Source organism: Nelumbo nucifera, chromosome 1 (genome assembly GCF_055504915.1).
Source record: "Nelumbo nucifera cultivar China Antique chromosome 1, China Antique-T2T, whole genome shotgun sequence".
In the NCBI taxonomy this organism is placed as follows: domain Eukaryota; kingdom Viridiplantae; phylum Streptophyta; class Magnoliopsida; order Proteales; family Nelumbonaceae; genus Nelumbo; species Nelumbo nucifera.
In genome coordinates this window covers 171767496-171789367 of record NC_142649.1, presented here as the reverse complement: position 1 = coordinate 171789367, position 21872 = coordinate 171767496, and the positions used below count along the sequence as shown (strand labels likewise).

The window sequence follows — 21872 nt, the reverse complement described above, 5'->3', positions numbered from 1 at the left end:
CGTCCCTACATCAACCCAATGAAGAGCAATCAGGGCATTGCCGATGACACACCACATGGGCGGATTCAAGCCCACGACACTGATGAAGCTCCACTTGACGAACCTACCAAGACACAAGCCCCAAAGGGGCATACAACTAAAGCTAGCAAGTACGACAAATCAATCAACCAACTAGCTACCGTGGACATGCGCCTCCTACGTTGCGAGGTGACAGTGGGAGAAACCCGAGATCGGGTTGATGAACTCCACCTCAACCTAGAGACGGTTGAGAATGCAGTGGTGGAACTAGAAGGACGTTTCAATGACGCCTTCAGAGACATGCACACCACCATACAGAATTCGGGAGTTGGGCCTTCCCAAAGCAGCCTACAGGGCTTGCTAGACAGATTCCAAGCGCAATTGGATGAGATGAGAGATGAGATGACTCTCCTAAAGAGGGCAGTGGCCAACGCACCTAGCACTCCCTCCACCCTAGCTTCCATGAACATCAAGATCAGAGAGCCAACACCTTACTCGGGTGCTCGGGATGCTAGGGAGCTTGACAACTTCTTGTGGCAATTGGAGTAATATTTCTCTGCCACTGGCATCATTGACAACCAAACTCAGGTACGTACAACTGCTATGTATTTGACTGATATCGCAATGTTATGGTGGCGTAGGTGTTGCCAAGACATTGAACGTGGAACCCGTACCATTGACACTTGGGTTGGATTCAAGCGTGAGATCAAGCGGCAGTTCTACCCAGAAAATGTGGAGTACTTGGCGCGCCAAAGAATGAAGAATCTCAGACATCAAGAATCACTACATGACTACGTCAAGGAGTTTTCGGCCTTGACGCTGGAGATCACTGACATGTCAGACAAGGATCTTCTGTTCAATTTTATGGACGGCCTCAGCCCATGGGCTGAGCTCGAACTCCAGCGACGTGGGGTTGAGGACCTCGCCACCGCCATGGCCATAGCTGAGCAGCTTGTTGATCTGAGAACACCTAAGGAAGATGTGCAAAGACCATCCAGCCCAGGTACCATGAGTCTGAGTGGGGGAGATCCACAATCAACCCCTACAAAGGAGAAACCAATGCCTGCGGACAAGCCCTACAATTACCAACAAGGGAAGAAGCCACAAGGAGGCCCAAGCTATCAGGGCCACCAATCCACTAGGAGACCTCCTCCTGCGCCTTGTTACCTTTGCAACGGGAAGCATTGGACGAGTGACTGTCCAACCCGAAAGAAAATAACTGCCCTCATCGCCAAACTCAGCGATAGTGAAGAGAGCGATGAGGAGAAACCCACAGCGGCGCCAAGAGTAGGCGCCCTCCAACTCATCAATGCCATGGTCAAGAAAGAGGCCACATCAAAGCGGCCCACCAAAGCCCACAAGGGGCTAAGTTATGTAGACATCACCCTCGGCGAGAGGCCAACCCAAGCCTTGGTGGACACTGGGGCCACCCACAACTTCATTTCGCTTGCAGAGGCAAAGCGACTCGGCTTGACCACCACCAAACAAACTAGGTGGGTCAAGACTGTCAACTCCGGGGCCAAAGTAGTAGAGGGCACGGCCCATGGAGTAGAACTCCGAGTTGGACCATGGAAAGGACCCATCAATCTATTTGTGGTTCCCTTGGATGATTTTCAGGTGGTTCTTGAGTGGAGTTCCTCAAGCAGGCAGAAGCAGCACTTATGCCACACATCAACAGTTTGCTTATTCTGGACGAACACTCCCCTTGCATGGTTCCTGTCTCATCAACCTTGCAGATACTTGGGAAGCAGCTTTCAGCCTTGCAGTTGTACCAAGAAACTATCAACCATGAAGACAGCTCTGTGTCAACAAGGAAGAACCCCTGTCAAGTACCTCACATCGACACTGGAACTGGTTGGGAAGTCGTCACCAAGAAGTCACCCCCAAGACAGTTCCATTTCCAGCGCCAACACCAATGCCAGCGCCCAAGTCAACACCAGCAGCAACATCGGCTTCAACACCAATCACATCATCAGAAGTTGACTTCGCAACAGAAGCCGCAAGTGCCCGCAATTGGTGGGCCCAACAGAAGAAGACTCAAGGCGGTGTCAAACCTTGCCCACATCTACTACCACAACCACCGGGGAGAGCGAGTGCCACCCAAGCCATCTAGGGACCACATTCACATCATCCTTAAGGCTAGTTCCCGTAGTAGCCCTGTGAGTTACCCTTGGGGAAAAATGCATGGAAATCCACACCTTAATAATCCAAAACACCATTTTGATCCTTACCTGGCCCAAACCTACCCCTTAGCCAAACAGAACCAGCCACTAACATACCTTGAGGCTGCCAGGAAAGGACTTAGCCATAGGAAACCCCAACAGAATGAGCCAACCCAACCATGCCACCAAAATATACACCTCGGCCTTGGACAACAGCCGGTTTCGGGGAGCAGCAGAAGAACCCTCCTTCCGCAACAGTGACTCTAAGGGACCAGCTGAAGCCGATCTCCGAGGACGTAGATCGAATTGAGTGGGGGAGAATGTCACAGGTGACTCCTTCGTCGCACCATCAAGCACCTACAGTGAGCCATCAGAGTGCCAACCGCGTGCCTTCATGGTGTCAACATGTGTGTCATGGGTGGGCTTTGCTTGTATTTTGTAAGGGGGACCGCCAATGGCGTTATTGTAATTACTTAGTATGTTTTTTCATCATTTTGATGTTTCCTATTATCACTCCCCCAAAAGCTTAACGTACTCTTTGAGGGGAGGTAGGTAGTCGAGTGAGCTCATAAGCGTGTAAAGGTTAAGCACGAGATCCCCTCGACACTGTACTGTGTGCTTGTGCTTACCACTGATTAATGCAATACAAATAGCCTTTTGCTAATTCGTGTGGCATATTGTTGCCTTTGTGTGTGTGTTTGCTTTGTTTCGTAGGCTTACTCGCCCATTTCGAGTGCCACACGGGGCCCTAACGATTACCACCGTGACACCTGGGTGGGCAGTTCGGGTTTTTTGCCTTTTATGCTCCTTGTAAGGCTCAGGACCTCGGAGGGAGAGCTTGGGTTCCTCCTTGGGGAGCTCAGGACTCTTCAGCTCGGAGCTCGGGTTTGTAGGTTCCCCCTTTGGGGGAGCTCGGGACTTTTTTCCTCGGAGCTCGGGTTGTGGGCCTGCTGCGTACCAGTTCGGATCGTAGGGGTTCTTCAGGGGATGCTCCGACCTGAAGTAATCTGGCGGGGTTCTCTGCCGAGGCAGAGATGGGAACAGTTTCCTCTGTTGGTGCAGCTCGCTCCTCGTTCTGTTTCATAGGTCGCTCCAGTTCGAGGTCGCTGGTTACCTTGGCCTTTCCCTTGAGGGCGGCAACGTAGCACTTGCAGGACTCGAGCTGGTCCCCCCGCACTACCCCGATGCCGAAGTCCGTTGGGAACTTCATGGCCAAATAGTAAGTGGATACCACGGCTTTTAAAGCGTGGGTGATCAGCCGACCTACTATGGCATTGTAGGGGGAGAGGGTCGCGACCACCAAGAAATCGTGACTGAGTCTTACCGTGCTAGGCCACGTGCCGACTTCCACAGGTATTGTGACCTTTCTCAGGGGTCTGACATCTTCTCCGCTGAAGCCGACCAGCGGGGTGTTCACGGGCTTCAAGTCACTCTCTTGGAACTGGAGCTTGTTGAAGGCCGCTTTAAAGAGGATGTCTGCCGAACTGCCGGAGTCAATGAGTACCCGCCGGACTTCAAAGTCATTGATCTTCATCTTTATGACAAGTGCGTCGTTGTGGGGGTAGTGGGCCCCGCGCGCATCATCTTCAGTGAAGAATATGGGGTCTTCCGTCCTAGGCCGCTTTGGGGGATTTTGTTCTTCTCTGGCGGCCTCTCGGGTTGATGCCCGAGCTGCTGCCGAGGTGCATCCTGCTACGATTGATCCTCCAACGATCACGTGGATTGTTCCCTGAACTAGTCTTTCCTCCGGGGGCTGCTTCTGTGGTTCGACTGGTCGGCTGCTAGACTTGGGAGCATCTCTGCTGTGCTCTCCCTGCCGACCTGTCTTATTATTATTATTATTATTATTATTATTATTATTATTATTATTATTATTATTATTATTATTATTATTATTATTATTATTATTATTATTATTATTATTATTATTATTATTATTATTATTATTATTATGCTGTATAAAATTTCGTAGGTACCCGCGACGGGTAAGCTCCTCTATCTCGCGCGGAGATTATTACAATGCTCGGTGCTATGACCGTGGTCTCTATGGAAGTTGCAGTACAAGTTTTTATTCCTCTCGTTCGGGTTTCCCTTCAGACGAGGTGGCCACTTCACATACGGGGCGTCTTTGATCGTCATTAAGATCTCGGCCCGCTTTGCGTTTAAGGGCGTGTAGTCCGCCCGACCTATTAAGGGAGCTCGGAATGGCTGGCTTGGCTTCGGCCCCCGAGCTGGGTCTCTCTTTCTCCTGTCATCTGAGTTGGATGGCTCGCCTTCCCTCTTCCTTTTTTTGATCCCGCCTTCAATCCTTTGGTTGATCTCCTCCTCTGTTCTTATGAATTTGTCCGCGAGCTTGAGGAACTCGGCTACGGTCACGGGCTGGTTGACTACCATGTGCCACCTGAACTCCTTGTGTGTCACGCCCCTCTTGGTTTCCGCGAGCTGTACCGCGGGGTCTTGGCGCGGAATCTGCAAGCATGTGTCATTGAACCGTTTGATATAGCCCCGGATGGACTCTCCTTCCTTCTAGACTATTCCAATGAGGCTCTCCTCGGTGCGGGGGCACCGCTTGCTGGTAACAAAGTGCGTGGCGAAGACCTGCACGAACTGGGTCCAGCTTCTTATCGACCTGGGAGCCAGGTTCTTGTACCAGGTGCGGGCTACTCCCCTGAAGGTTGTAGTGAACGCCACACACATACAAGACTCACTGGCCCTTGCCAGGTGCATTTGGGACTAGAAAGCATCGACATGGTCATTGGGGTCAAAAGACCCTTCATACTTGTCTAGAGGAGGGAGTTTGAAATCCTTGGGCATGGGGACTGCAAGGAGTTCTGATGACAAGGGGGAAGGGACTGAAAGAATAGGGGCAACTTTTACCTCATCCGAGCTTGTTTCTTCTTTACCTAGGAGCTCGAGCAGGATGTGGGTGGTAGTTCGGTGACTTTGCCGGCCTCTTCACTGCTGCTTAGAGGGCCTGGTGTTGGCGCTACTTGCCTCGGTGTTGCCGAGGTTGATCGACCCGGACTGCTAGTAGTCCGCTGCCAAGGCGTCGAACTGGTTCTCTATGAGCGGGAGCTCGAACTTAGAGTGTCGATGTACTAACTTGAATGGCAAGGAGGTTCCCGATTCGCCGGCGTGCTGCGAGGCGGGGGTGATTAGTCTTTCCCTCCTGCCCAGGGATGAGGCCTACCTCTTGGAGGGGTCCTAGAGTTGGGAGGCTCCTCCTCGGTGAGGGCGCCCGCCCTGAGGGGAGGGCTTGGCCAGTTTCGGAGCAAGGTGCCGAGGTGGGAGCTGTGGTTGGTTCAGAGGCAGTTGGGGGAACTGCTGTTGATAGTGATACTGAGAAATGTGGTGCAGTACTTGCTACTGATGGAGCTGATGTTGCTGGAATTGCTGCATTTGGGCTTGCATTGCTCGCATGGCTCGCATGCATTGCATCAAGTCATTGAATTGATTTTGGCTAGTTGCCAGAGGGACAACAATAGGTTCAGTGAAAGTTGTCTCGATAGGGAGGGGAAGGGGAACATTCACAGGTGCCACCATGCTTGGTGCATTGAGGCTAGGGATTTCGTCCATTGAGAGGGGGATGGTGAATTGTCCGATGCATACATTGGCGGGCTGAGGGTGTTCCCCTACAGCATTCAAGTCGGCGTTGTGCCTATTGTTGCTAGAGGAAGCCATGGAAGCTAAGGTTTCTTTGAGAGAGAGAGTTAAATGATAGGGGAGGCTTTTTGAAAGGTTCCCACAGACGGCGCCAAATGATGATGCGCAATCCGATCAGTCCTAACTGTCGGTTACCTTGCTTCTGACGAGATTGGAGGTGCCTGAAACAAGGAAGAAAATGGAGACTTCCGGGGAGAAACCCAGTTGGAACACTCTGAAGCTCAAGTTAGTGCTCTTTAGAAGGCAAGGGAAATGGGGAATTCTAAGACCAGAAAGCGCAAGAATCACATACCTCCTTCCTTAGGAGATGGGGGTATTTTATAATCACCCTGTACATTTACTTCCATACCTCTGCAAGTTCGGGTATCATTACCTCTGCCAGATTGGGTGTCATTTCCTCTACTAGTTGCCGGTTGCTAGTTCGGGTGTCATAACCTCCACTGTTCCTTGTCAGGGCCGTCTCTGCCACGTCTGAGATGGCGGTGGTAGGTGGCCGTTGGAGGGCGGCTGTCATGTGTCGGACCCCTAATCAATCAGGTGCGCCGCCTCTGTGTACGGGCTTCCTAGGCATCAGGTACGATTGTTCAGTCAAGCGACTTGGAGCCGAAGTGGTGTGCGAGGTGGTCTTGAGTTCGGATAGAAGTATGGCCCGAACTGCCCCTGGGTGGGCAGTTTGGGTTTTTTGCCTTTTGTGCTCCTTGTAAGGCTCAGGACCTCGGAGGGAGAGCTCGGGACTCTTCAGCTCGGAGCTCGGGTTTGTAGGTTCCCCCTTGGGGGAGCTCGGGACTTTTTTCCTCGGAGCTTGGGTTGTGGGCCCGCTACCGTGCCGAACTGGCGCTTCTGCCTGGGCACTCTCGGTTGCTTCCACGTGTCGTATGGCCAAGGGGTTGGGTCAAATCTCCCTCCATCATATAGTATATAATATATTAATAAAATAAACAATTTTTTTCAATTTTACTATACTAATTTATTTAATTATTGTATATATAAGCAATTGTATACATCAAAATTCATATAAAATTAAAATTTTAAGTTTTTTTTTTCAATTTTTTTTAAATAGATAGGCAAAAATAGCTTTGACCCAGTCCATGGCCCGACTTGGACCAAGGCTTGGTCCACAGGCCCACACAGGCCTGGGCCATAAGCCGTGCTGGGCCGACCCCCAAAATTTTCACAAGAAGGGTGGCACGGCCCGTGACGGCCCGCGGGCCGTGCCGACGGCCCACTTTACACCTCTACCTATAAGTTTGAAATGTAAAACCGACTATCAGAGAATTTCAGAGTTTTATTGATTTTTTTGGGTAAATTACAAAGACCCCCCGTACTATGGGGTCTATGACAAAGACCCCCTTGTACTTTGTTTTGCGACAAACACCCCTCTGTACTATGACCGTGAGACAAAGACCCCTTCCGTTAGCCTTCCCTCCAAAAAAGCCGTTATAATATTTTTTAATCCCCATGACCTTCCGATACTATCCTTATGTTCCTTCACCTTTCTCTCTCTCCCCTAATCTTATACGGTTCGAGTTGTAGACACAATCGAGTCTATATTGATTGACTATGGTGGGCTGGCCAGTGCAGAGCAGATCAGGAGCGTTAATGGGATTGATGGCCAGGGACGATTGTGGAGTGGTCAGAGCCTTTTAATTCCGTTGTCGTGCACATGCTTCAATAACACTGGTAATGGCATTACGACAGTTTATTTATCGTATTTAGTGCATGCAGGGGAGAGCTTTAGCAGCATCGAAGCAACGTATGGTATGACTGTAGCAAAGTTGGTGGCCGTTAATGGGTTAACACATCCATCCTTAAAACTTCAAAGCTTCAACACACCCATTGTTGAATTTAAGACGCTAAACGAGTAGTAGTGCAGAACATCAACAGTTTGGTCGGATCAGAGGATATGTAGGTGGTGGAGCATTACTTCCTACCGATAAATGCATCGTTCTGCAACTGGAGAGCGAATTCATTAAGATAAGTACCCTGCAACCATCATTTCCAATACGTAGACATGCTCTACTGCTTTAGTTTGAGATAATTTTTTGTTGCTACTTAGTTCATGAAAAGGCAAAAAAAAAAAAAAAACCAAAATGAGTTTGTTGGAAATCTTGGTAACTCCCCTTATGGAAGTGGTAAAGTGCGTACTAATGTCTGTCGAGAGCCCTAGAAGAACCAGGCAGGTCTCACCGTACCATGGGTTGCTCCTCCTCCCTTCCAGAAAGCATGTCTTCTGGACGGTTGGATGGTTTTAGTTCTGATAATGTTGAAGCAACGGACTCAACAAATTTATGAGTGAAGCTGGTGCTTTTAGGGTACTCTGGTGTTGGCAAAAGCTATATTGTTCTTCGTTTTGTTCGTGGACAGTTTGATCCATCATCCAAAGTGACTGTTGGAGCTTTATTTTTATCATAGACAGTAGCATTGCAAGATTCTACAACAGTCAAGTTTGAAATATGGGACACTGCAAGGCAAGAGAGATATGCTACACTGGCCCCCCTTTACTACCGAGGAGCTGCTTGCCTTCCTTCGTTGCTTCACTCTCATCCGCTCTACCTCGCACTGATCTTCCTCCGCTGCCTTGTCTGTTGTCTGTCTTCCTTCATTCACTACCTCTCACTACCTCTCTCAATCCCATCCACTAGCAATCTTCACTGCACTGCTCTTCCACCTTGATCCGCTACCTCTCGCTGCAGTTGCAGTAGTTGTGTATGACATAACAAATCCACAGTCATTCAACAAAGCTCAGTACTGGGTTAAGGAGCTACAAAAACATGGGAACACCAATATTGTCTTGGCTTTGGTAGGGAACAAAGCTGATCTCCAAGAAAAACGAGAAGTATCCATTGAAGATGGTATGAACCATGCATAGAAGAATGGGATGTTCTTTATTGAGACATCTACAAAGACAACATATAATATTAATCAACTATTTGAGGAAATTGCTAAAAGGTTGCCTCGTGCTCCCTCTTCATGATTGCAGAAAGGACACCAATTGCACTACAGATTACAGAATTCCAATACCTCTCTTTCTTCTGCACTGTACTTCTGAATTTGTTTATATCGTGACTTGCCCTGTTATCTTTGATCTATTTATAATGGGTTTTCAGTATGATTAAAAAAAAAAAGTCTGTCAGGAAGCAGATTGGTTATATTTTTCATTACAGAAGGAACATGAACAACCTTAATGAACTCATAGAAATCTTAATTTTGAGGAGAGATCCTACACAACAACTATCGAGTGCAGCTCAAAAGAGAGGAGAGGAAGCCAATCGACCGGTAATGCAAACCTGGGCAGAAAGAGCGGATGCCATATTAACACAAGTTCATAGTTGGTTTCCTAACCCTGAAAATGCAGAGAGAAATAACAGTGAATGTTTTATTGGATATTGTCCTGTTTGTTACGTTTTTAGTGAAATAGCAGAGTTGAAGATAGTGGAGATCAATTCTCTAATTGGCGAAGCAAAACTGTTTATGAATGAGAGTTGAAGATAGTGGAGATCAATTCCTCCGTCCTTTCATTTCGGAGAGTTGGGAGAGAGAAAGAATGAGAGAGGACTGTGAGGGAGGGGAAAAGAAGATAAGAAAGGAAAAACCATAGGTTAAATAGGTTTTAAGAGAAAAAGGGCAAAAAAAATAGAAAAAGTTTAGTGGGATATTTTGGTAATTTAATGTATTCCGTCATCTAACTTAACGGTCAAGGGGGTCTTTATCGCAAAACAGGACAGGGGGACTTTGTTAGAGACCCGTACAGGGGGTCTTTGTAATTTACCCTTTTTTACCAACATAGAGCGTAAATTTAAATATATAGCCGTCTCTTACTATAATTTTCCCTATTTAAAAATATATTTTTAAATAAAAAAACAAAAATAACTGCGTCGGTGCAACTTTGCTTTATTACGCAGTTCCCACTAACATGAACAGCACGCACAACGCACCACCTGCCCTTTGCCTCGTATAAAACATAAGACAAATCAAAGCTGTCTTTGATTCATCGTTGTTCAGAGAGAGAGAGAGACGAAACGATGCCGGAAAACCAGGTAGAGGACGACGATGACGAGGGTTTCGGAGACTTCAAGTTCGTGTCGCCCTCTGATCAACCACTCAGCTTCAGTCAAAACACAAGAGTAGATGACAATTGGGGGGATTTCATGGACAATTTCTCCCAGAAGCAGGATTCCGTAGGAACTTCACTTGGATTTGAGCCATATAATGGCTTTCACACTCAAAACCCTACTGGTTTCCTTCAAACCGAGAAAAGCTTTGATCCTTTCGGTTTTTTGTCGGGTCATTCGACAAAAGTCCCTGAAGCTGACTCGAACCTTGGTGAAGACGGGAAGCATTCGGCTTCGCCTGTTTCTGATAAACGGTGGGAGAAGCCTCGAGGAGCTTTGCCTCTTTCGTTTTTTGGAGAGGAAGATAGAGAATCCGATTCTGTTGATTCTTCAACAAATGCTGCTATGGATATGTTTTCTCCTAAACCGGCTGCTCCTGTCAATATTGGATCAAGCATTGCTCTTACTGATCTTCTCGTGAATTTGTACAGTCAGGCTGATCAGATCAGAACTGAAAATGGCTCGACTTCCAATTTGGTAGATGAAAACAGTGACTTTGATGACGAGGGGTGGGAATTCAAGGATGCCTTCTCTGAAAACAAGGTTGGAGACAACAATTCCTCAGTACAGGTGATTTTTATTTATCTCTTTCTCTTTTTTTTTATTTTTTTATTTTTGATCTTTCACGTTTACTTTTTAAGCCGTTCGTGAGTTCTGTTAAGTATAAGTTGATTATCTTTTCATTTGGTTTTCATATTTCTAAAGTCTAAACTTCTATACTAGGCAGAAAAGACTCATGATTTATTCGAGGTTCAAGTGGAAACAACAAAAATCAATTCACAATTTCAGGTGAGTATTGTTCAGTTTCTAGTTATGATGGATACTGCCTATCTTTTGGCAGTAATGACTGTCTTACAATTGCATCGAGGGATCATTATCTGAAGATTACAGAGTATAGGACCTATTTAAATCTCCCTCACGTTTTCACGGCGTCCTATATGCAGTTTGCTCACTTTAAATGTGCTTATACTTCTTGTAAGATGTGATCAAGTAGGTTCTTTCTGGGTAATCAAGTCTGATGCCTTTTTACTTATCACAAGGTTAATGGGGAAAGATTGGAAAATCCCGAAGAATCTATACATGTATCTGGATTTAGCAACGGACAGGAGTTGTGTGAATTTTTTGTTAAAGAAGATGGGTTTTCCCATAACAAGTCTGCTGATTTTGACGATGGACTCGGGTTTGAGACAAGTTTTTTCATTCAGAATGGTTCTATCTTGGTTTCAAACACCCAATCCAAGCAGATTATAGCTGAAAATGGATCAAATTCTCATTCTGTCAATGGGGATATCAATTCTGTTGACAATTACTGGGACTTCAAGGATGCTTTTTCAGAAAATGGAGCTGTAAATGGCTCTTCTGAGAAAAAGGTAGGTAAATTTTCATTTGCTTATTATTGCCACTAGCCAAATTAAACTTTGAAAAACATATACATTTTTTGGGTTTTAGGAAGAACAACAAGGTGCTGGTCATTCTGGTGCTGGAGTGGAAGTACTCATTTTTGACAGTGAAACCCAGGTGGATAAAAAGGTAATAAATTTTTCATTTGCTTATTATTGCCACTGGCAAAAATTAAACTTTGAAAAACAATTACATTTTTTTGGGTTTTAGGAAGAACAACAAAGTGCTGTTCATTCTGGTGCTGGAGTGGAAGTGCTCATTTTTGACAGTGAAACCCAGGTGGATAAAAAGGTAATTAATTTTTCATTTGCTTATTATTGCCACTGGCCAAAATTAAACTTTGAAAAGCATATACATTTTCTGGGTTTTAGGAAGAACAACAAAGTGCTGATCATTCTGGTGCTGGAGTGGAAGTACACATTTTTGACAGTGAAACCAAGGTTGATATAATTTGTTTTATTTCTTCTATAAAATTTGGTGCTTCATACATGATATTTTTAGTTGTATTTGTAAGAGATGAGGTATTTGAAAGATTTTTACTGAGTTACAGCCTCATTTAATAGTCCCACAAGAAATTATTCAAATCTTGCATTTTAGATTCCCTCTCCCCCTCTTCATCTTTAAGATATTCTGTGCGTGTCTCTACCAGCAAGCACACACGGACACAGAAGTATGCATCAAAAGCAACTGACAACATCTTTTAGTATACAAGAAAAGATAAATTGAGAGATTATACAGTGCACTATTTTCATCATAATCATCTAAGCCTTGTCCCAACTGTATGGGGTTGTACATAAATCTTGTCTTTCATCATTCCATTCTACAAAGTGTAGTACAATAAAGTGTAGTTTATGTTATACAAAATACTAATGCTTCTTTTTTAACATAAATCATTAAAAAAAAAGAGTTTCTGTTTTAACATACTTATCATATGAAGATGTAAAGGAACAGAGATGATGCTTACACAGCATCTGTTACATATGAATGTTATAGGTCCTCAGGTGTACGAATTTCTACAGCTTATATTAACAACTTATTATTAACACAGACTATTTCCTTTTAACATGTAAATCAGCATGTTATGTATTATTCTTGTGCAAATCGATACAGGACAAGTATGATGTCATTAATGGAACTAAGATTGCAGGATTTAGTGCTTAGTGCATTGGTACACAATATGAAGGTTGAGTGGGTCATTTGGTAATGATGGACCATGGACCTTTGGAACATAGACACATCATTAGAGAATGGATTGTTTGTTAAACAGGAACTGGGTTACAAGGTCTGCCAATGTCTTGCCAGGCGCCCTAGCTTGGGAACGAGTGATTGGAGGGCCTCTTTGGGAGGTCATAGATTTGGGCTGATTGTATTGGTCCTCTACTGTATTTTAAACTTTCTATTTTCTTTGTTTGGTCAGTGAGGGGAACTGTTTTTTTGGTATTGTTCCCTTCTCATTACTCAAATGGAGGGGATTCCATTCGGAATTGTTCCTTCTAGGGTTGTCAAATCTAGGAGAAATTGTGATTAGTAACTTTTAATTGAGGCATACCCCCCTCTCTCTCTCTCGTTTTGATTATGAAAAAGGGATTACATTAAAAGAGAGAGAGAAAAGGGACAGAGATACAAAGCCTTACTAAAAGAGAAAAGGTGAAAAAGAGGGACCAGGTGAACAAAAAAAATTCAGAAGAGGGATGGTTGTGACCAACAGGCCTTTGCAAAGCATAAGAAAGTAAAATAAAGAAAACCATAAAAAATGGCACAAATGGATTGAAGGTCAAAAATACAAACTAGTGTTGAACTCTCACTCTTAGCAAGGTAATCTGCAATAGTATATGCCTATGCTGACATTTGAACAAGATGTCAACTTATTGGCAAGGTTCAAATTTCAACATGATATTCCTCCTATTGGGTGTATCGTATCGTATTGGCAGGGTGTTGATACTCTAAATAAAGGGGTTTTTGAAATTTGGATGTTTTTAGGGAGTAGGCAGGCCTAAGACTGATCCCCGACCTATTTTTGAAAAAAAAAACCAGAAAAACTATGTGTGCATGGTTCAAAGTGTTGATACACCCCTTCCGGTGTATCATGGTGTATTGATACTTTGAACCTTGCTTATAGGTCATGAAATTCTGATACAATGTGAGTGTTTCCATAACCTCACAACATACAATAGTGGAGTCACATTCTGCCACCAGCTCTCAGGCTCGAGAATGGGAAAGTTAGGATTTGGGATTTGGAGCTACAGCTCAAGATTATGGAGCTACAGCAATGAAAAGAGGAAATTTAAATGGTTGACCAAAGACATGGAAGTTCAATGCACATGGATAAGGAGAAGTGCGAACTCTTTTGCAGATGGCTTAGCTAGACAAGGGGTGAATAGGAGTTCTGTTTTTTGGGCTCAGCTGTAATTGTTTTTGTTTTTGGGTGTCTAGTGACAGTTATGGGGAGTTAAGCTATTTTAGCTCCCTTTCTGTGTATTTTCAGTCTTTAATCATTTAATGAAATCTCTGTTATTGATCCAAAAAAATAAAAATAAAAATCAATTACAAGGTTTTGCTGAAGGGGTGGATATCTGAGGGCTGCTTGATGGAACTGTTGATGGAAGGAATCAAGATCTTCCATCTTGTTTGTGGGTTGTAGTTTTGTTATTTGTAAAAATTTAAAAAAAAGAACACATGCAATGCTAGCACTGATTTTCCAAAGAACTCTTCAGATGCTTTCTAAGCCACCTCCTACATGTTTCTGTTTTGGACAAGATGGCTGAAGTATAGAAACATGATCGATAATGAATACCTTCTCTATAATTCAGGCAGGGGGATGGTTAGTCATAAATGCATTGGAGGTTAGGATTCTTTATCTTCTTTAGTCCACTTCTTGTTTCCTGATTTTGTTACTTGTTTAGTTTTTGTTTTACATACATTTAATATTTGTATTGCAGTCTAAAGTTTGTTAACATGATTTTACACTTCTGTTTCCTTTTAGCAAAAAATTAACAAGTTACCTAACAGGGAAATGGAGGTCAGAGTAGGCATCAGGAAGTTTGGCCCCTGTCCTTTTTTAGCAATGATAATCTGGACTCTGATGATGCCATGTATGTTCAGAATGCATCTTCCTACAAACCAAAAATTTATGCAGGAAACAGCACCAATAGTCACGGTTCCAGTCCACATCTTTCTTTCAATGATCTTATATCATCTTTATATAGTCAGGTTGAACATCCTTCAACTGTTGATACTACTAAAGAACCATTGGAAAATGGATTTAATTCAGCCCAAATGGGCATGAATTCACAATTAGTGAATGGACAAGGTGATGGTATGATTTCACAATTATTGAATGTACAAGATGATGACATGAATTCACATTTAGTGAATGAACAAGATGATTTCAACAAGAATTCCTGCAAGTTCAAAGATGCCTTCTCAGAAACTAGAGCTGGAGATCAAAATTACAGAATCACGGATACAGATGAAAAAATTACCATGGGATCAAAGCTAAGGAACTTTGTGGATATCTACACTAGATTAAAGGATCAAACATGTGCTGTTGCTCTTCACCATCTTGATGGTCTGAAGGTTGGTGAAAATTCATATTTCATATCTTTTTCTTATTTTTGACAATCCTAATTTTGTGAAATGTGGGCACTGCCAGAATGCTCAGAAGGTTGCTGCTCTTTCTGGTGAAGATGGAAAAGCAGTAGAGCTCCTGGAGGAAATCCAGGTTTGTAGTTGAAATTGGTTATTTAGGTTCATTTTTTATTAGTTATGATGCCATTTTATTAAATGAATGAAAGAATGGGTTATATATATAAGTAAAACAGCTAGTCAGGATCTCAATTAGGGTTGGCATTCCCCCAACCCATTTTTTGACCATTGCATTAGATTTGACCCCAGAAAGCTTTCCCTACTTCCTCCTTGTTTTGCACTTTTGCTAATGAGTCATCCAAGCCATTAGCTGATCTATACACCCACATAAAGGCCATTTGCAGCTCCCTATTCAAGCACTTCAATTCTTTTATGCTGTTAGTAAAGTTCCATGGTCCTAGATTTTTGATTTATCCAACCAACTACTACCCTCAAATCCTCTTCCCTCACCATGTTATTGCAGTATAGTGACTTTTATGCTGATCTGTACACCTACTTAAAGGCCATTTGCAGTTCCCTATTCAAATATTTCAATTCTTTTATGCTGTTTCTGAACTTCCACAGCCCTATTTATCCAACCAACTACTACCCTCAATTTCCCTTCCATCATTATGTTTCTGCAATGTAGCAACTTTCCAATCTCGGTCCATGTAGTATGGCTAGCAGTTCAGCATGTGTACAATCTGCATAACGAACTGCTCCAGAAAACTTCCACAGCCCTAGAATTTTATTTATCCAACCAACTACTACCCCTAAATGCCCTTCCATCACTATGTTTCTGCAATATGACAACTTTCCCATTCTCAACCCATGTAGTATGGATAGCAGTTCAGCATGTGTAGAATCTCCATAACCAACAAGTCCAGAAAAGCATACTTAATATTTCTCTTTTTGTTTCCAAATACACCCCTACACCTGAGGGTCCTGGGTTGCCACACTAATATTTGGGTTCATTTTCCTTCTATTAATATATTCCTCTTCTATAAAGATATTGACTTGCTTAAAATTTTCATGTATTCTGGATTAATCGTTGAATCTGTAAGGAACACTGTCATTCCTGTAGGAGTTAAAATATTGTGATTTGAATAAAAAAAGACCTAAAAGAATAGGGTTTACTGCTTGGCACTGACTGTGCAAAAAATTTTGTCTTGGTTCTTCATTCTTCCTAATTTCAGGTAGCTTATAAGAAATTGCATATGGAAAATGTGGTTCCTGAAGGAGCATTCTTAGAGGAGCATGCACTAAGAAATATTCGTGTCGATGAATTTATGCAAGAACAGGAGTTTCAAGTGCTTGACAGAGAATATCACTTGTTGAGAAGAATATCATTGGTATGACCCTTCATCTTAGTGAGTTCCATTTGGAGCACACAATTTGTTTGTAGATGAATAGTAGAATACCTCCACTTGTTCATAAGCTGCAATGGATTGCATTCATGCACAAAAGAAGGAATAAAAGAATAAAAATCAAACCCTGTCAAATAAGTTCATCCATTCTTGCGATTTTTATTCTGTTAGTAGGTTTATCCCTTTGATAGGGAACAGATAATTTATATGTCTTTATGTTTCTTTTGGGGTGGTTGGTTCTTGTAAGATTTTTGGAGGGGTGTGGGTTGGGATTTGGGTGAAAAAGTCTCCCATAGGAAATTGTTTGGGAAGTTGTTGTTCCTTAGCTTTATGTGGAGGTGTTCTCTCAACACCTATCTAGGTTGTATTTGCTTTTTCTTTTTACTTATAAAAAAAATCTGTTCATATCAATGATGCTGACGATAACAAAAGAAAGTTGATGTTGATGATGCTGCCTTGCTAGGTAGATAACTTTAAAAAACTTTTAATGGTACCAAAACCAAGCCATTTGAACAAGTAAGACACCAAAATTAAGGCTTATGGAATGTAAATCTTGATTTCACGCTTCTTTATTGGTGATAAAAGCCCTCTCTTGAGTTTCCTTTCCTACCTTTAAGGTTTTTTTGTTTTGCATGATATTTCTCTGTTACTGAAGAAAATGTATCCTAGAGCTCCATGGTATAATCATTCCAAAGCGCTTTGAAAGATTTGTTAAGTTTATACGTTAAATAAAACAAGGCAAACCAAATTCTCATTGTGGTTTGTACCAAAATAAAACTTAAACCTGATAATAAGGCACTTATTTAGAGACAGGATGAGATAAGCTCAGTTGCAATGCAGAGAGAGAAAGAGAGAGAGAGAGAGAGAGAGAGACTCAATATTCTTCCTCAAGTCTTTCAGATCTGGATCTGGCTACTTATAGCTGCAAATTGCAATATATCAAAGAGGGCCACACCAATTGCACGCTTCGGCCTTTGCATGAGTTCAGCCTAAGCGATGTGGATTCCTTGTATACACATACTTAATAGGAGAAACATAGAATTTGGCCATAATTCACCCAAATTGTATCTAGGGGTGCTCACGGTTTGGTTAACCAAACCGTGGGCCTATTTTTGAAACCGAACCAGTACTACCGGTTTATGGAAATCCAGTAACTGAACCGAAGCTGATTGGTTAACTGGTGGTTTGGTTTGTCGGTATATGTTATAAAAATATATAATAAAAAACTAGAAATATATATATATATATAAATGATATATTATATATTATACATTATACATTATATATTATATATAATGCATTCTTATTAATTTATAATATATAGAAAATATAAAATATATAGAAATATATGTATATTGGTTGGTTTGGTTAACTGTGGGTTTTCTATATTGGTTAACTGAAACTGAACCGGTACCTTCGTTTTTTTTTTTAAAATATGGAACCGACTGGTTTGGTTTTTCTTGCTCACCCCTAATTTTTTCCAGATCATGTAAATCTCATTTTAGATAGAAAATAAATGGTCTTACAGAACTAATATCAAGCTATATGGATTGATCTCAGTTAGGTTCTGGGGTCCTAAGTGAAGGATTCCACAAGTTAATTGAAATTACAATTCTTATTTTAGCTATCCAATGGTATTGAACTTTAATTGAATTGTCAAGATATTTGATGTGCATGTGTCTACTTATAAAAAAAAAAGATATTTGATGTGTATACACACTTTCCCTAACCTAACTTGAGCGGTCATGAACAGGCAGAGAAGGATTTGAGCTCAGCAATTGAACTTTTTGAGCATACCTTTTTTGTTCTAAAAATGTTGACCCTGGGGTCTATGGAAGAGCAATCCAATTATGTTACAACATTGTCAAAAATGATCTCAGTTTGTGCTGAAGAATTGAAACACAGTGCCTTCATTTGGAAGCAGTCAATGCAGAAGAACGCGCATAAGAAAATACTGTCTGAACCTCGAGGTATTATTTACTTAATTGCAACAATCTACTTCTTGATTAGTTTTAGCTTTATGTGTCTTTTCTAATACCCTACAAGTAGTCCAGGCCAGAGATATGTACTTGCCCTTGGAGAAATTTATAGAGTGGTTGAAGTTCTAAGAGTATCAGCAACAACAGTTCACAAGCCTTGGATACTTTCTAGTCTTGTGAGCCCATCTGATATATTCACTCCTTTAGAGGAGTGCATCGCTTTATGGTCAAATTCAGGTCTAGAAGAAGCTCTCCAGTCTCTATCCAATACAACCAAATGTGGATGTGAAGAAACTGCCCTGACATTGTTAGAATCAATCAAGTCTGTTCGTGATCTTGATGAACTGTCCCTTCAAAACCATCTTCTTGCTCAGTGGGAATCAGTTTGTCAGCTATCAGGATTATCCTTAGCAATGGTACCAGGTAATGATTCTTCAAATTGTGCTTTAGGTTTGGTTCTGCTGTATGTACATTTTACAGGTATGCAGAAGTGATGAAAACTTTAACCCCCCCCCAAATAAAAAAATAAAAATAAAAATAAGAAAAAAGATGGTCTGGCTGCTCTTGGTTGGTAACTGGTAAAATTGAATGCTCGGAATCACATCATAAATTTTGGGTTTTGGTACTTACCAGGAGAGACTCACCCAAACAATGATTTTGATTTTTTTTTTTTTTTGAGATAATAACAGATACTTGTTTGTTAAATAGAAATAAACAAATTTAACAAGTCATTTTTTTGTCTGTCCATCAGACCCCTTACAGGTTACCAGTTTCCACATACATTTCACAAGCTCTTGCTACCTACAACATGAACATAATTTCTAGTAATAGTAATCCTAACCAAAAACAAGAAAAAACTATTAGTGCCCATTTGCTCTTCCTGTGCTAGGAGAAAGCATGATTTTAGGCCTTGGTGCAAGCCCTAGAAGCAGTAGTAGTCTTGCCCTGCAAAAGGAAACAGGACTAAAGAAAAAATAAATCCCAGCTCTCCTGGACCTTTTCTTCTTGCCCTAGCAGTATCCCATTTTGAAGCCAACCTAAAATGAGCTTCAAATCTTCACAATGGCTAAAGAGTACAGAGAAATAATTAAGAAAAAGAAATAAACAAAACTTTGTATCCCATTTGTTAGTCTGAACAACTCCAAACAAGTCACCAGCCATTTAAGAAGAGAAACAACAGTTTCTTCCTTTCCTCGTGCAATTATGGTTTTCTTTTTCTTTTTTTCTTCACCTCAGCTTCTACTTTACCTGATCCTCCACCCAACGTCCCATTCCAATACACAGTTGAATCTCCTTATCCTCTATTCTGCTCAATATCATTTGTGTTTTAGACTTGTTTCAGATCCTCAAAAGGAAATAAAATTCTGCCACTACTCTCTTGAACTCCTTGGAGATTTCCATACCGGCATGCCCACCTCCAACTCCAAGCCCATCAAGAGAAAAACCAAGGTTTGGCTTGAAATCCTGCCAAGAAAATCCAGTTGGGTAAAATGATTTCAAATCTAGATTTGGCATCGGCATGAAAGAATTCAACCCCCTTGAAGTAATTCCACTTATCAGCAACTCAAGAGCCAAAAGTGAAGGTGTAGCAGTGGAAGAAGAACAAGGGTTAGGGCTGTCTTCGTTGGTGGTGGTCTCAATCTTGGGTACTCGAGCAAATTCGGAGATAGCCTAGAAATCTTGTGTGGATGGGAAAGCCAGGTTGAGGTCTTGCCCTTTCTGGATCTTTAGGTTTTGAGAAGAGGATGTAGAGCTGGTTGGTGGGGTTAGATCAGACAACTTTTTTGAGGAGGATGAAGCTGACGAATTTGAAGATCTCTTGTTCTTTCTTGAGCCTCCTCCAACAGGAACATTTCTGAGAGATCCACCTTCAGTCCAGTACCTTCTACAAGTCTAGCAGAAGTATCTTGGTTGAGTGAGACTATAGTTGTTGTAATAACAGAATTTGGTGTTTGTTGAATTGCACCTCGGACAATTCAAAGCTTGTTCTTTCTGAGGCTTGGCTCTCCTCTCCAACATAGGCCTCCAACATGCATTAGAGACCACCTCCTCCATTGGTTTCACCAGTTCAATCTCCTGGAGCCCAAACAACCCAAAAAAAATGAAATGATAAAAATAAAAACACATATCTAGATCATAACTCAAAACAACAATGATTTTGATTCTTGACATCCATTCAATTTTACTCGGGTGGCATGTGCCCCAAAAATTGAAGAAATACCTTTCATCTCATTTTAGAATTTCTAGTTTTCATATACTTGCAAATAATCTTACTTTGGCTACTATTTTATCAAATTCGCCAGGCATGAAACTTGTGGAATGGAATGGGGGAAACTACTTTCTCACGCTTGCAAACTTGTGGGTGAATAGGGTAGCTTGTGATCTTCCAAAATTACCTTACATGGTTGTCAGTCATTGAGGAAGTCGGTGCAGAATGTAAACATATTCAAGCATCTCTATTCAAGTGTTTTGCCATACAGAGCTAATTGGAAGAAACCTGTTTGTTATATGGGAGAAGGAAACTAGGAAAGCGCCCGGGCTTTCGAAGAACGAAAAGGGCTCCATTAGAACAGAATGCACGTGTTGCTATTTCCATTAAAGATGCAGTTTCAGAAAATGTAGCTCCGGTTCCAGATGTTGGTTGTGGTTGCCGAGGCTTGTTTTGATCCGTCGAGGTAATGATTTTTTTTACGTAGTTTTTGCATTCTTTTTTGAAAATGTTGTAGCATGGGTCTTGGAACTTCGTTGTTATATTGTATTCATTTTTTGTATAAGATGTCAGTGCTGCGTGCACTGAGACGGTGGGACCAATTAAGATGTACCATTGTAGACTCTGGGACTCCCCTTCCCATCCCTTCCCAAAACAAAAAAGGGAAAAGAAAGAAAACAAAACAAATTCATTATTGTTGTCCTAGAAAACAATGAAATTTGTGTTGATTCCTCATTTATCCAACTAAACACGAGGACTTTGAATCAATGCTTAAAGCAAGAAAGATGATAATATTTTTTTATAAATGGAAGTATAACTAACTTATCAATTGCCAAAAGGGCCCTCCTATCCCCGTTAATGGGATCCTCGTTGACTTGAATATTTGCAGCAATGAGATTCGTAAGAATGTTGAGTCGTGGTAACGGGCAATTTGCTCATGTTCTAAATCGGTGAAAACAAGGCAATTTCAATCAATCAAATCTCACAACTATCAATATGGTTATGAAACCCAGGCATCATATTTACAACTCGCAGTGTATGCCTCGTATTTACAAGATGAAACCAAAATCGTTCAAGGGGTGTAAGATACTTTGTTCAAACCTCATTTCAGCCGATTTCAGAACATACCAGAGACCATGCAATTTTTTAAAGCTGTGGCATGTTCCAGAACCAACTGAAGTTGGATCAACATTTCTCGTGTTTCAAAACACATCACTTTTTACATGTAAAGCATTGATTAGCTACAAAGTCTATTATTCAAATCCCAGTTTCTTGGAAAACATCACACCACCACGGTAACGAATATCGATTACAGGGGTGGTGTGGTGTGTTCAAAT

General features: G+C 42.0%; 1 protein-coding gene and 2 pseudogenes across 3 annotated transcripts; 2 read left to right on the top strand and 1 right to left on the bottom strand.

Moving 5' to 3' along the window:
• The first annotated feature begins 8007 nt into the window (after positions 1 to 8007).
• Positions 8008 to 8951, top strand: LOC148804158 (ras-related protein RABF1-like; annotated as a pseudogene).
• An 823-nt stretch (positions 8952 to 9774) lies between these two features.
• On the top strand, positions 9775 to 21245 carry LOC104596459 (uncharacterized). 3 transcript variants are annotated; one of them, XM_010257631.3, is made up of 12 exons: positions 9775 to 10525; positions 10679 to 10744; positions 10996 to 11325; positions 11405 to 11485; positions 11567 to 11647; positions 11728 to 11796; positions 14366 to 14932; positions 15009 to 15077; positions 16177 to 16332; positions 18101 to 18317; positions 18402 to 18749; positions 20630 to 21245. In XM_010257631.3, exons 1-12 carry the CDS (start codon positions 9866 to 9868, stop codon positions 20743 to 20745), a joined length of 2760 nt encoding a protein of 919 aa, XP_010255933.1. In that variant the 5' UTR covers positions 9775 to 9865; the 3' UTR covers positions 20746 to 21245. The 3 variants fall into 3 exon arrangements, with proteins under 3 accessions (XP_010255933.1, XP_010255935.1, XP_010255934.1); XM_010257633.3 differs by lacking the exon at positions 11567 to 11647 and having other exon boundaries at positions 9822 to 10525; XM_010257632.3 differs by lacking the exon at positions 11728 to 11796 and having other exon boundaries at positions 9822 to 10525.
• Positions 19525 to 20623, bottom strand: LOC148804157 (dof zinc finger protein 1-like; annotated as a pseudogene).
• Positions 21246 to 21872: the final 627 nt, after the last annotated feature.